Raw genomic sequence first — 13,518 nt, forward strand, 5'->3', positions numbered from 1 at the left:
GCTTCCCTCGTCTTTTGGCAGTAGGCGAGGGATCCTCCTCTTCGACCATCTGGAAACCTCTACCTAGCAGAGGTAGCGGTCACATGACAGGGGGCCCAGTGTGTGGGCCAATCAGAGGAGGTCTGTGTGACAGACAGTGGTGATGTCTGTCACACGGCTGACCAGTCAGGACTCTCCTGTTACTCCAGCACTTCCTGGACGGAATGACCTCTCATTGTTTTAGAGAGATGCTTGTATGGACACACACACACACACACACACACACACACACACGCACACACACACACACACACACACACACACACACACACACACACACACACACACACACACACACACACACACACACACACACACACACACACACACACAGAGAGAGACACACACAGAGACACACACATGCACGTTAGTAAGCAAGGACACAAGTACACACACACACAAACACACTCACACACAGTCAGTGGTGGTGAGGGGTGGGTCTAGTTTCCCGTGTCTCTCACACACAGTCTGCTCAGCAGGATCTGCGAGTACACCTGGTTCACCGCTCCTCTCACATGATAGGTGGAGGAGTTAGACCCCGCCCACTGGTCCTGGTGCTGCAGGGTGGGCTGATCACTGAACCCGGTTCCAGTTCCACTGGTTCTGGTTCCAGGTTCCTCGCCGTGTCGAAGGAGCTTCATCTTCCTGTGTAGCGGAGCCTTGGAGAACGACAGCTTTTCAACCTTCAAGGAACACAGCGAGGAGAACCACGTCAACACCTCACCTCTAACACAACATCTACCTACTGACATTACACGGTAACAAGGTAACTAGACCATGGCCAGAGCTTGTACTACCGGAGGCTAGCTAACGTTGCCTGGGGTGTCACGGAACAGAACAGAGCGCAAACCCATCGTCACAGTCTGGGGTTCGTCTAATATAAACCACACTGGAACAATCCAAGCCTGACCTAAATCCTGAGATGACAGAAACCCTGTCCATCCCCTCAGGGGCTTGGGTTCGACATAACTACACTCATGGATGCCATACACCTTCTGGCTTCCTTATGGGAAACCCTGTTGTCACTTAAGACCCATACGAACTGGGAGGGGAGGGGCGGGGGTACGGAGGGGGGCAGATGCCCTCGTATATATGACCAAAACCACTTCACAAGCGCCCTGGGGCCCAGCTGCTACCAACGTGGAGCTTTACTGCCCAATAAAACCCGGCCTAACGGCTAATTACTGATTAACCGATCCATGGGACAATTTTATAGCTGAATTAAAACAAGTGACTGTTCTTTATACAGGGAGCTGGAGAGGGGGGAGAAGGGGATTGTGTGTGTGTGTGTCTGTGTATGTGTGGTACAGCAGGATTTCCTTCTAGAAAGCTCCCTGACATGGAGGGGGATTGTTAAATCAAGAGGGCATAAGAACCGATTTCCTCTGGGCCCAGAAAATGGCAGTTCGGTATTTGGATCTACCGTAGGGTTAAAGCCCAGGATTATTTAAGCCCAAAGATTCCCTCCTGGTAAGTCGGCGTGTGCGCGAACAGTAATAGCAAGTATCCATAATAAAGTTATTTCAGAAATTACAGTCGGAGAGGGAGTCCATGGGGAAAGAACTTGCTGTGGATCTAGCTGTGCTCCCTGGTCACTGAGGTTTAGACAAACCATTAGTTATAATTGGTATCAATTACTGTATCCAGAGAGAGACATGCGATACCTGTGTTAAAGTGTTGGTAACATTGTGTTGTGATTTGAATAACTGACTAGGACGTAACCAAATGCTGAGAATGAATATAAACTACGATAAACAAAATGAACATGCTGAATTTCAATAAGGGTGGGGCAAGAACTTGGGGTACTGTCGTTTTTTTTAGACGAGGGTGAAGGCGGGTTGAGAGGGGTTACCTCATGAAAATGGCAGGCGCACCGTCCCTGCAGGAACTCTTTGTAGCGGCCCATGGTGACACTGAATGTGTCTATGACCTCATACCCATAGTGCTTTGCGGCGGTGATGATGTTGCTGTTCTCTCTGTACAGCTCCTGTACTCCTCTCTGGGCAAGTTAAAGTAAGACAACAAAGAAGTAATTGCTACTCAACACAAGGAAAAACTATCTTAAAACATTCACATTGGGAGCCGTACCGTAGCCATAACATTTTTGTACAGTTCTCGGAGGCCCCTATTGCAACACGCCTGAAGTATAACTGACCTTTGAATTGAATTAGTTGTATTACTGTTGAACAGGTGCCCATTGCTGATGTTGGACCAGTCAGCATGTTGGAAGCCATGGACTATTAGCCAATAATGTTTTAGATAAATACACATGGCATGGGCAAAGGGCTATCCACCAGGTGACTAAGCACTGCCTTTTAAAAACTTTAACAGATAAGCAGTAATGTGAACAGCATGGAAAAATAATTAAGGGTGAAGAGAGAAGCTGAGGGGGAAAGAGAGAGAGTGAGAGAGTGATAGAGAGAGAGAGAGGAAGAACGAGAGAGAGAGAAAGAGTGACAGAGAGAGAGAGAGAGAGAGAGAGAGATAGAGAGAGAGAGAGAGAGAGAGGAAGAACGAGAGAGAGAGAGCGAGAGAGAGTGTGACAGAGAGACAGAGAACCAGAGCAGTCAAACAGAGAAAAGAGTTGAGGAGGAGACACCAAGAGTGAAACTGAACGCACACAAACAGGAGGATGGACCTACCAGTGAGAGAGAGCGGATGCCGTCCACAGGGAGATGGAAGCCCATGCCCAGAGACTTCACCACCACCATGATATCCTGTAGCCCTTCCCTGGAGGAGAGAAATGGGTAATGAGGTCTATTCTTGGCCAGTGAATAGATTTAATTAAGCAGTTGCTAATTCCTGAACGGTCAGGAAGGGCGTTTGCCACAGAGTGTATGCATCAGTGGGTTTACCTCTCCAGCACTTCTCTCATGATCCTTAGGTGGTTGGTTTTGAGCCACTGGACACCTCCTGCCACTAGCACAGACTGACGGGAGTTCTCCAGGGGTCGCGACCTTCGGAGGGGATCAAATGTCAAAAAGACATCAGCTCAGCAGTAGGACTATGTCTATTGAACAGGCATAGGCACACATGCTGACAACGCGCTACTGCTTTCTCACACACACACACACACACACACACACACACACACACACACACACACACACACACACACACACACACACACACACACACACACACACACACACACACACACACACACACACACACACACACACACACACACACCACCTGCTGCTGCTCAGCATATCCTTCAGTAGCCACATTCAAAGCAGAGTGCGGTCCCAGAGAGAGAGTCGTGGTTGGGAGACCTGCTGTGTTAAATTACACTGTGACACGACTCCTAACACATGACTCTTAAACGCAGCCCCCGGCCCTTTGATCACAGCAACTGATTAAGGCTACCTCTCCATATGGGCTTCGAGTGTCTATGGGAGCTAACAGCCAAAATGGCTTCTACATACATATGGTTTCTTGATGCCAATCTAACAGCTGATGAGTAGACTGCAGTGATAACAGGACATACTGTAGTGCAGCAGGGGTGCTAACGCCCACTCTCACCCATCCACCCACCCAGACTCCCCCTCTCCTTCACCTCAGTATGAGCTGCTCCAGGGCCCTCTGGAAGGTGGGTCTGTGGCTCTGCTCCAGCCAGAACTGGGGGTAGTAGGAGTAGGAGACGTGTGTGTGCCCCTGATTGACGTTGCGATAGACCAGGCTGTCGTGGGCCTTGCCCCAGTCCTCCAGACTAGAGTTGACCCGCTCCATCAGGAAGTACATCATCCCCCGATTAGTGGAGTCACCTATGAACATTACCTGAGTGGCAAGGATAATGGTTTTGACTTGACAGGATCAAGAACACCTGGGTTGTATTCAATAGGGCACACCGTAGAAAAACGTACCAAAGTGTTTTGGAGCAGAAAACGAAAATTAACATTTCTTATGGGACAAGTTCATTTAGTCCCTCCCTGTTTCAGCCCATTTCTTTGGTTTGCTGCCTAATGAATCTGGCCCAGTTTTCATTGAATTTGCACTTCAAAATGATTTCACTGTAGTTGACTGGCATGTACTTAAATATATAACTGCTGACCTTTATGGCTGACTGCAGCAGTGCCAAAATGTGAACACATGAAAGTCAAATCCCACTGGGCACACACTCGTTGAATCAACGCCGTCCCACGTCATTTCAATGAAATTACGTTCAACCAAAGTGGAAGAGATGTTGAATTGACGTCTGTGCCCAGTGGGATGCTTCTATTACGTCCAATCCACGTAACACAATATGACATATCAAAAGTGATATGACAGTGTCCAAGTCAGTTTCCAGCTATGCCAATCAGAGTGTGTGAAAGAGCTTTTTCAAACACAGAACAGAGACAAAACAGATGGACTGTAGTTTAGGTGGCAAACATCTCATCTTTGTGAAAAGCTTCTGATTGTCCAAATCTGTTGATGAGAAAATGGGGAAGTCCAGAGAAACATAACAAACACGACATCTGGAGCAAACTGACGTAACTCATAACTCATTAATCAAATCACTATTGATACAGATCCATATTAAAGTCTCCTGTCAGAAACAGTCAAGAGTTGAAACGTGAAAAGCCAAAGGGGTAGGGTGTGTGAGGACAGGAAGTTGAGAGGCTTTATTAAAATGAGCTGCAATGTGAGCTAAATTGGCTAAAGCCCCACACTGACCTCCGACCTGGAAGTAACTGGCAACTCTTTCACAAACCACTATCCACATGCACCAGAGACAGCTTTCATTAAACCACTATCCACATTCCCTAGAGAGATTTGACTAAGCTTATAGAAAGCCCTAGGATTGTAATACCTACTATGGCTCTAAGGCAGTGGTATTCAAAGCCGGGGTCGCAAACTGCAGTGGGGTCGCCAAAATGTTTTTTTTTTTATAGGAACAATAATTAAGAGTACAAATTGTTGTATGGGGCAATACACAAACATTTTTGAGAATGATAATTTGAACGATGCAATTTTATTGAGTAAATGTATTTATTGGTTTCTTTTCATTTTGATAAAATATGAAAATGCAATGAATCAAAGGTTATTTTGTTGATGTAAAAATCTAAATTGACCAATTTTAAGGTTGTGTCATTAGATTTGGGGTGGGAGTGCAATAAATTATTGGGGAAAAAATGGAGTCCCCAGAAATTCTGCCAGACAAAATGGGGTCCCCAGAAATTCTGCCAGACAAAATGGGGCTCCCAGAAATTCTGGCAGACAAAATGGGGCTCCCAGAAATTCTGGCAGTCAAAATGGGGTCCACGCTATTTTTTTTAAAATAACACTTCTCTAAGGTATATACCTATTATGCCTTATATATTTCCTGGGTTGGTTTAACAGCTTTATGTCCCTGAGGGGGACGTACTGTGACACCAGTGCAGCAAACTACATGCCCTCCCATTAGCATTACTGGAGGATTTTAAGTAAAGGCTAAGACTTTAGTTCATACAGTATACTGCTTCTGTCCCTCCACCACTCATTCTGTCCTCAGCTCTGCCAACCCCTGCTGGGTTTACAGACCTATTCATACAGCGTCATATAAACCCCACTCCCTCACCTCAGAGGCATCATACCATAGCCTACCTCATCTACCCTCACCACCTGGCTTCAATGAGAGGGAGAGAGCGAGAGAGAAAAAGAAAAACAGAGATGTTTGAGGGATGGCTTAGCCCTCAAAATAACTCACAAGGGAAATGTGCTAAACACTGCCTTGTCTTGTTATCCTTACATGATCATCTCTGGTCCATCTTTAGACCAGATGCATGCTGGTTAGCGTAGTCTTAACACACATATCTGTCCACACCTTTCTCACACTCAGTGCTGACCAAGCACACTCTAAAGAGCCTGACCAGTACACCTGGCTTCCATATCATTCCGTTATCCCCTGTGCAATATCTCTCACACACATAGACATAGTGCGTGTGTGTGCACGTGCGCAAGTTTTATGCATGTGGAAAATATTAGCACTCTCACTGAATCTGTCGGCGCTGCTGTCTGTCTGGATACATGTGTCGTCTTTGATGACTCAACTGGAGGGCCTTGTTAGCGCCTAGTTAGCACCCAGTTAGCGCCCGCTGCTAACCTGCCCCAACTACCTCCCGCTTTTGGGGAACAAGCTCATTTCTAATCTGTACTGTTAGTAGATTGTGGGACAGTAACCTGAGAAGAGAGCTAGCTAGGAACATGAGAGCAGTGCCTGAACTCAGGTCATGGACTATGGACATACACTGCTTGTCGAACATCTCATTCCAAAATCATGGGCATTAATATGGAGTTGGTTCCCCCTTTGCTGCTATAACAGCCTCTTCTGAGAAGGCTTTCCACTAGATGTTGGAACATTGCTGCGGGGACTTGCTTCCATTCAGGCACAAGAGCATTGGTGAGGTTGAGGAAAGATGTTGGGCGATTAGGCCTGGCTCGAACTCGGCGTTCAAATTCATTCCAAAGGTTTTCGATGGGGTTGACGTCAGGACTCTGTGCAGGCCAGTCATGTTCTTTGACACTGATCTGGACAAACCATTATGTATGGACCTCGTTTTGTGCACGGGGGCATTGTCATGCTGAAACAGGAAAGGGCCAAACTGTTGCAACAAAGTTGGAATCACAGAATCGTCTAGAATGTCATTGTATGCTGTAGCGAGAACAGAGAACAAGTTTCCACTGCTCCAGAGTCGAATGGCGGCGAGCTTCACACCACTCTAGCCAACGCTTGGTACTGTGCATGGTGATCTTAGACTTGTGCGCGGCTACTCGGCCATGGAGTGGTGTACTTTTGGGCCTGTAGTGTATGTGATTGTGTCTCAATGTAAACAAGGTATGACGTGATTGTTATTTTCTCATAAAATCAATTTTTGAGCTTAGTTGTGGTCAATTTGCAGTTAAAAAATTATTATAATTATGGTCTGGCCCCACGGCCATCCACTTCGACAAAAATCGCCCCCCACTGATTAATTTATTTGCCTACCCCTGCCTTAGGGCTTACCTTCCTGTACATCATGCAGTCCTGCAGCTGGGGGAGGTCCAGCAAGGGGTGGTAACAGCCCTCGGGTTGCCAGGCAACCTCTCTCCAGTCACAGGTCCGGTTGTCGGCACAGCTGAGGCAAGGAACCACCCAACGACCTGGGGAGAGAAAAAGAGAGGGAGGGAAAGAAATTGAGAGAGAAGAAGGACAGGCAATCAGAAGTGGATGAAGTGGTTAATTGTTCCTGCTCCAAAAAACATATCTATATTCATTAATAAACTATTTCCATTAACAAAACCTAGACAGACTTTTCACCAGCAAAGCTTCACAGTGTGAGAGTTATAATTCTACACACACATCACATTGCTCTCCCTGCTGACATTTATTCTCTGCCCTGCAGGGTAGGATATTGGATTTTAATAGCTGAGTTTAACCTCTGACCTTTTGCACTTCAATCAAAGGGCAGAGTGTGTTGGCCGCTTAAATCAGCCTTGTACAGATACACACACAGCAAGGTTTCATATGGACATCTGGGCACGTATGCATAACATTTCAGAGCGATGAGAATTATTTCTAAGTAGAACATTTCTGAGGATCCTGTAGTGAAATTATTTTTCTGACTGTAATTCATAAAGCCTTTCAGCTATGTATGGAACGTAATCTATAAAAACAATGTGAAGTAATATCTTTGGGGGGGGGAAGAGACCTGGTACATCCCCAGAGGTACAGGGCCGAGTTGGGGCCTGGGGCTCGCCTGGAGAGAGTGGCCCAGGGAGTGGCTCCAAACCACAGGGCTGATCTGGTTGCACCACCAGGCCACAGTCCTGCGTAGACACAGGGAGAGAGAGATAGATGAGATTATGAGGAATGGTCCATTGTACTGGGAGGCTGAGGGAACTCCATCATGTTGAGTTGATGTTGTAATCTAGTATCCATTCAGTGCTATTGTTGTGGTTTCCATTCAGTGCTATTGTTCTAGTATCCATTCAGTGCTATTGTTCTAGTTTCCATTCAGTGCTATTGTTCTAGTATCCATTCAGTGCTATTGTTCTAGTTTCCATTCAGTGCTATTGTTCTAGTATCCATTCAGTGCTATTGTTCTAGTATCCATTCAGTGCTATTGTTGTAGTATCCAGTCAGTGCTATTGTTGTAGTATCCATTTAGTGCTATTGTTCTAGTTTCCATTCAGTGCTATTGTTCTAGTATCCATTCAGTGCTATTGTTCTAGTATCCAGTCAGTGCTATTGTTGTAGTATCCATTCAGTGCTATTGTTGTAGTATCCATTCAGTGCTATTGTTGTAGTATCCATTCAGTGCTATTGTTCTAGTATCCATTCAGTGCTATTGTTTTAGTATCCATTCAGTGCCATTGTTCTAGTTTCCATTCAGTGCTATTGTTCTAGTATCCATTCAGTGGTATTGTTCTAGTATCCATGTTGTCACGATGAAACACAGTAATGCAAATGGAGGTTGGGGTAGATTTATGACCATATGAATTCAACAATTCAACTCATCTGACCATTTATACAACCATATAGACGATGGAAATCTCCTTTGTCAAAGGCTTTCATAGCTGTAGTTGTGTACTGATAGGAATGGTAATGTTTTCCCCTCTCTGTTTGAGTTATGGGAGGCAGTTACTCTAAAACAAGTCTCCGACCACTGAGTCATCCCTGTCTCAATTTTTATTTTATTTAACCCTTAATTTACCAGGTAATGGTAATGACCTTTCTGCCATTACCTCACTCAATGTGTTTCCATCTCTCTTTTGGGCCCTCTCTTTTCTCACTTTTCTCTCTTTTCTCACAATCTTTCACTTCTTTACTCATTTCTCGCCATCACTCCCTTCTTTCTCTCTTCCCTTCGGTATTAGAGAGCTTGGCGGTGGGCGCTGTCCCTCTCCTTGAGGTTGGTGGTGGTGGGGGGTCAAATGGTTGGAGGTGAGGGGTCAGAGGTCAAACAAACCTAACCAGATGAATGACAGCGGCCGGGAAGCTACGTATCGCAGGGGCCCCGTGGGAGCCGCCCGACCGTCTGGCCCTGAGTACAGAGACACCGCCAGGCACCTCCTCTTATATCGGGCTTGCGGCGCGACTGAACCTCACACACACAAACATAGATGCCCCCCCCACCCCTCCACACACACACACTTACACACATACACTTTCCCTTTCAAAAGGGCCATGAAGAAACTGAACCTCACACACACACACACCCACCCAACCTCCCTCCCTCCCTCCGAGGGTCTTCAGTTCACACGTCCACACCACATTCCCCACGGCTCCGGCGCAGCTCTCAACAAAGTGCCACAAGACAACTTAACAGGGATTTTCTTGTTCGTACCTGTGCACAGTGTACACGCCACAAACACAGAGGCCCTGGGGTCTGACGGAGCCGCCTGGGGCCACAGCCCAACCGCCGTTATGGAGGAAACGCACCGCGGCCACCTTTCATCCTTCCCTCCATCCCTCTTCTTAAAACGGACCGGAGAGTCTCGCTGCCACGTAAAAAAGATCTGTATATACAGTATATATATTTTCTCTGCCCTTTCTCAATCTTTTTCCCTCTCTTTCTCTCAACCCCCCTCTTTCTTTTACAGTGGCAGGTACGCATATAGACCATTTTGTCTGATGTCAAGTTCTCTTTCCCCCTCTTTAAAATTAATTATCCAACAGGGAGCTTTAATAGTATCCCCCAACACCAGCCCTCAGTGAAAACCCCTGATTCATGGACAATCAATTCTCAGCCAGGCTCCCCGATAGGACTCTGCTAACGTCACATTCAGTTAATAAAGTGCTGAAAACCAAGAGATGGTTGGTTGCCACCAAGGGATTAGAGAGCAGTACTTCAGAGGAGAATGTAGTGTGTGTGTATGTGTGTGTGTGTGTGTGTGTGTGTGTGTGTGTGTGTGTGTGTGTGTGTGTGTGTGTGTGTGTGTGTGTGTGTGTGTGTGTGTGTGTGTGTGTGTGTTGACTTGGTTATAAGGTTCTGAGTTCAACACTACAGTAATCTGCATTGATCAAAGAGCTATGCTAACCAACCTCGATACAAGGGAGTGCTAATCCCTGACACACACACACACACACACACACACACACACACACACACACACACACACACACACACACACACACACACACACACACACACACACACACACACACACACACACACACACACACACACACACACACGCACACACACAGCTAATCCGACCGTGCTCTCCATTAGATCATAGCTGCTTGTCTCTGTGCCAAGTGGCCTTGTTAAGACACCACTACCTGCCTTTGTTGGAGCAGACACAAAGGCTGGTCAATCTACCGACTCCAATCCTCCAGGACCAAAAAAGGACCCTACTCATTAGAGAAGCCAGCTTAGTAGGAAGACAAGTAGGGGTTGAGATCGGAACAAAAAGTGAATTGGGGGAAAAAGGAATAACACACAAAATAATAAATATTTGGGGATATAATAAATATTTGGAGAATTCTGTCTCAAAAGGGTATCAAGCTTTTCCTGTCAATGCGTCAACAGTAGGGTGGGAATGCCAGCTGAATCTGGCAAGCAGAGAGGGAGCTTGGATAACGGAGCTCGGCTTGGGAAGTAGGAGCACAAGGTAAACACACCCAGGCATAGGAGTGTACAAACACACACTCCAAAAATCACTCCTCTGAAGACAGGATCGGTCTAATCCTGAATTAAACAATACAACTGTATAAAACAATAAAGCTAGAGGAAACCTCAGTCTTCATGCCGGGTCTCCCAGTGGTTGTTGGCTGCTGTTGAGATGACAGGCCAATCCCTAGAAAGACTGCTGAAATACACTGAGTTCCTTCAGGGCAGTTATACTGTAAAGCACTGGATTCCTCTCCTCAGAGAGTCAATTTTATGGTTATAGGAGAGCCTCTGACTCCCAAAGAACACAGTGGAAATAAAATAACTGAACCAGTAAAAAGTGTTGTAAATATCATCGTCGAAATACAATAGAAATACCAGCCTTGAGCAAAATAACTCTTAGGTTTTACCGGTTTGATTGATCAGTAAAGATCTTCAGAGTAAATGCAATACAGTATATATAATAATGAGAGAGATATTCCGAGGCAACAATTTATAATCTGCAACGTTATTAAAGCCTCTTTTCATAATCCGTTTTTAGGTGGTTGACACAACCTGTTGTGACAGCTTGAACAGCCACCTTAAAAGCCGGAGTCCTTAATGGTGAACCTGCCACGTCCGTTTGTGATACTACAACAACAAAAGAAGTTACTGCAAACAACCACCACTGTTTTTCCCCCTCTGACGTCATCGCACGCACGATAAAAGAGCACAATATGTACTGCCATTGTTTTGTACCATGCTGCTCTTCAGTACGTCAACAAAAACAGTGACAATGGGTGTGGGGCGGCCAGTGACCCTGTTTCCCCCTAATGGGTGGTGAGGCGGCCAGTGACCCTATTTCCCCCTAATGCAGATTCCATCTGAGGCCCTTTATACTCATACTCTTATACGGGTTGAAAATGGCAGATTCAGGCACTGATAAGCGGCTAAATTGGAACGCAGTGGCTGTACAGTAACATGCTATAAATGACTTCAGACCTCAGGCTCTGCGCTTCACAGCGCAGTGTGGGTTTTGACTGACAGGCGTTCTGAACTTGAGCACAGCGCGCGACAAGAAGTTTCCCCCATCCCTCCTGCTAATTGGGCAACTTTTGCCAAAATGTTGTCGTCTGAGTGAGGGAAATGCTGTAAATGAAGAGGACTCATTGTATTCTGAAAGACGTTGAGGATTATAATAAATACAGATTTAATGTCATACAAGCAAGCCAAACACCTGTGAGTCCAAATGTCCACTTCACATTTCTATATCATAAAACTAGTGGTCATAAACATGTCAGTGTTTATGACCACTACAAGATGACCTGACGTCATACCCTGGGTTGTTCCGAACAGAATGCACGCATGACAAAATTACGATCTGTTTCTCTGAATTGCCCTGTGAAAGCCTCGTAATTTATAATTGAGCTAGTCATATTAGCAACAGAACACGCTTTCAAATGATGGCCACCTGACCCAATTTGAGATGAAAAATGGGCCGTTTTTAGATTGCGTAAACAACAACAGTAATTGTGTGATGGAGGGGATGCAGGGCTGTGTTCCAAACAAAACAACTACAAGTGTTCTTGCTCTAGTTCCTCGACGGCACGGCTAGGAGGTCAAAAAAGCACCTTGTAGTTGAAGACTCTTCTTTGAGATAAAAGTGTATTGAAATTACTCAGGAACTGTGCACACTTTGAAGAGGTGTGTGTCCACTTGGAGACACCAGTTAGTCCTCTCACTCAAACCCTTGTCATTTTTTGGTCTTATGTTGCACCTACCCCACGTTACTGAATGTATCCAGAGTGTTTTCAGATTTCGTTAATCAACAAATGTGGCCAAAGTACAGTAAATGTAAAATGCACATAAAATCAACAGTGTAATGTTTGGATTCAGTCTTGATGAACTGTTGTGTCCTCAATTTTTGTCTAATCATTTTCCCATAACCTCAAAACTGATCCATTTCAATTGCTACCATGGTTATGCATATGCTTTTCATATTTCTCCTGTAAGAAACATTTACATGTAGCCATATTCATATCGGACAATTCCCACGAGTGTAAAGGGTTAAAGAGCATTTCATATAATCTGTCATCAATAGGATTTGATCAGATGCTATTAGGTTGTAATCCTAATCTGTCACGCTTGGGGCTAAAACCCCAATTTTCCATAGGTCTATCTGGGCTCCCCACCATATCCCAACAACAGAAGGAAAACACTAAACGGTCACGTACACTTAGACAAGTATTCTCTGGCAGACTAGTTGTTTTCTTGCCCTAAAATCGGCACAACATTCATTTCTGTCAAATCGTGTGTATTGTATTGGCTTTTGTTATTCGTTTCTTGTGAGAGAGGGGAAAAGAACGAAAGGGTAGAGTATTTTCTGGCTAGAATACTGTTTTCACTTCTACCCTAGTCGAAGTATATACGCCATGTATTTCATAAATGTTGACATGTTAACAAGACTGCTGCCTGCCATCTGAGGAAATGTTATTTTAGTTCTTGTGGGAAAATGACATTTTACTCTCCGGTGTGGGAATGAATGGGAGGAGGGAGTTAGGGAAGACGAGTGAGAGAGTGGAATATTCAACACATTAGAGAATGACACACACACACACACACACACACACACACACACACACACACACACACACACACACACACACACACACACACACACACACACACACACACACACACACACACACACACACACACACACACACACACACACACATACCTGTATTGCTTACTACTTCCCTAAGCATGCATCTGATCAAACCAGCCTCTCTGATGCACCGTAGCCCTCACAAACCATTGGCTGTCCAACCAAAATGAATCACAGGTCACTATGTAACTGTTGAACACGGACATGGTCTTGAAGACGTAAACAACCCTTGTTAGAGTGACATTGATTAGACCATAAGGATAGACCATAAAC

At 45.4% G+C, this 13,518-nt stretch overlaps 1 protein-coding gene across 1 annotated transcript in view; it reads right to left on the reverse strand.

The window, feature by feature from the left end:
- Positions 1-385: 385 nt before the first annotated feature.
- cped1 (cadherin-like and PC-esterase domain containing 1) overlaps positions 386-13,518 on the reverse strand; it is a 58,402-nt gene continuing 45,269 nt past the window's right edge. Inside the window, exons 13-19 of the mRNA XM_038995667.1 lie at positions 7,692-7,809; positions 7,007-7,143; positions 3,599-3,819; positions 2,895-2,996; positions 2,682-2,769; positions 1,892-2,038; positions 386-722 (exon numbers count right to left, since the gene is read on the reverse strand). Coding sequence (XP_038851595.1) covers positions 480-722; positions 1,892-2,038; positions 2,682-2,769; positions 2,895-2,996; positions 3,599-3,819; positions 7,007-7,143; positions 7,692-7,809 — 1,056 coding nt within the window. The 3' untranslated portion in view covers positions 386-479. The remainder of the gene's footprint in view (positions 723-1,891; positions 2,039-2,681; positions 2,770-2,894; positions 2,997-3,598; positions 3,820-7,006; positions 7,144-7,691; positions 7,810-13,518) is intronic.

Source organism: Salvelinus namaycush, chromosome 6, assembly GCF_016432855.1.
Source record: "Salvelinus namaycush isolate Seneca chromosome 6, SaNama_1.0, whole genome shotgun sequence".
Classification (NCBI taxonomy): Eukaryota; Metazoa; Chordata; class Actinopteri; order Salmoniformes; family Salmonidae; genus Salvelinus; species Salvelinus namaycush.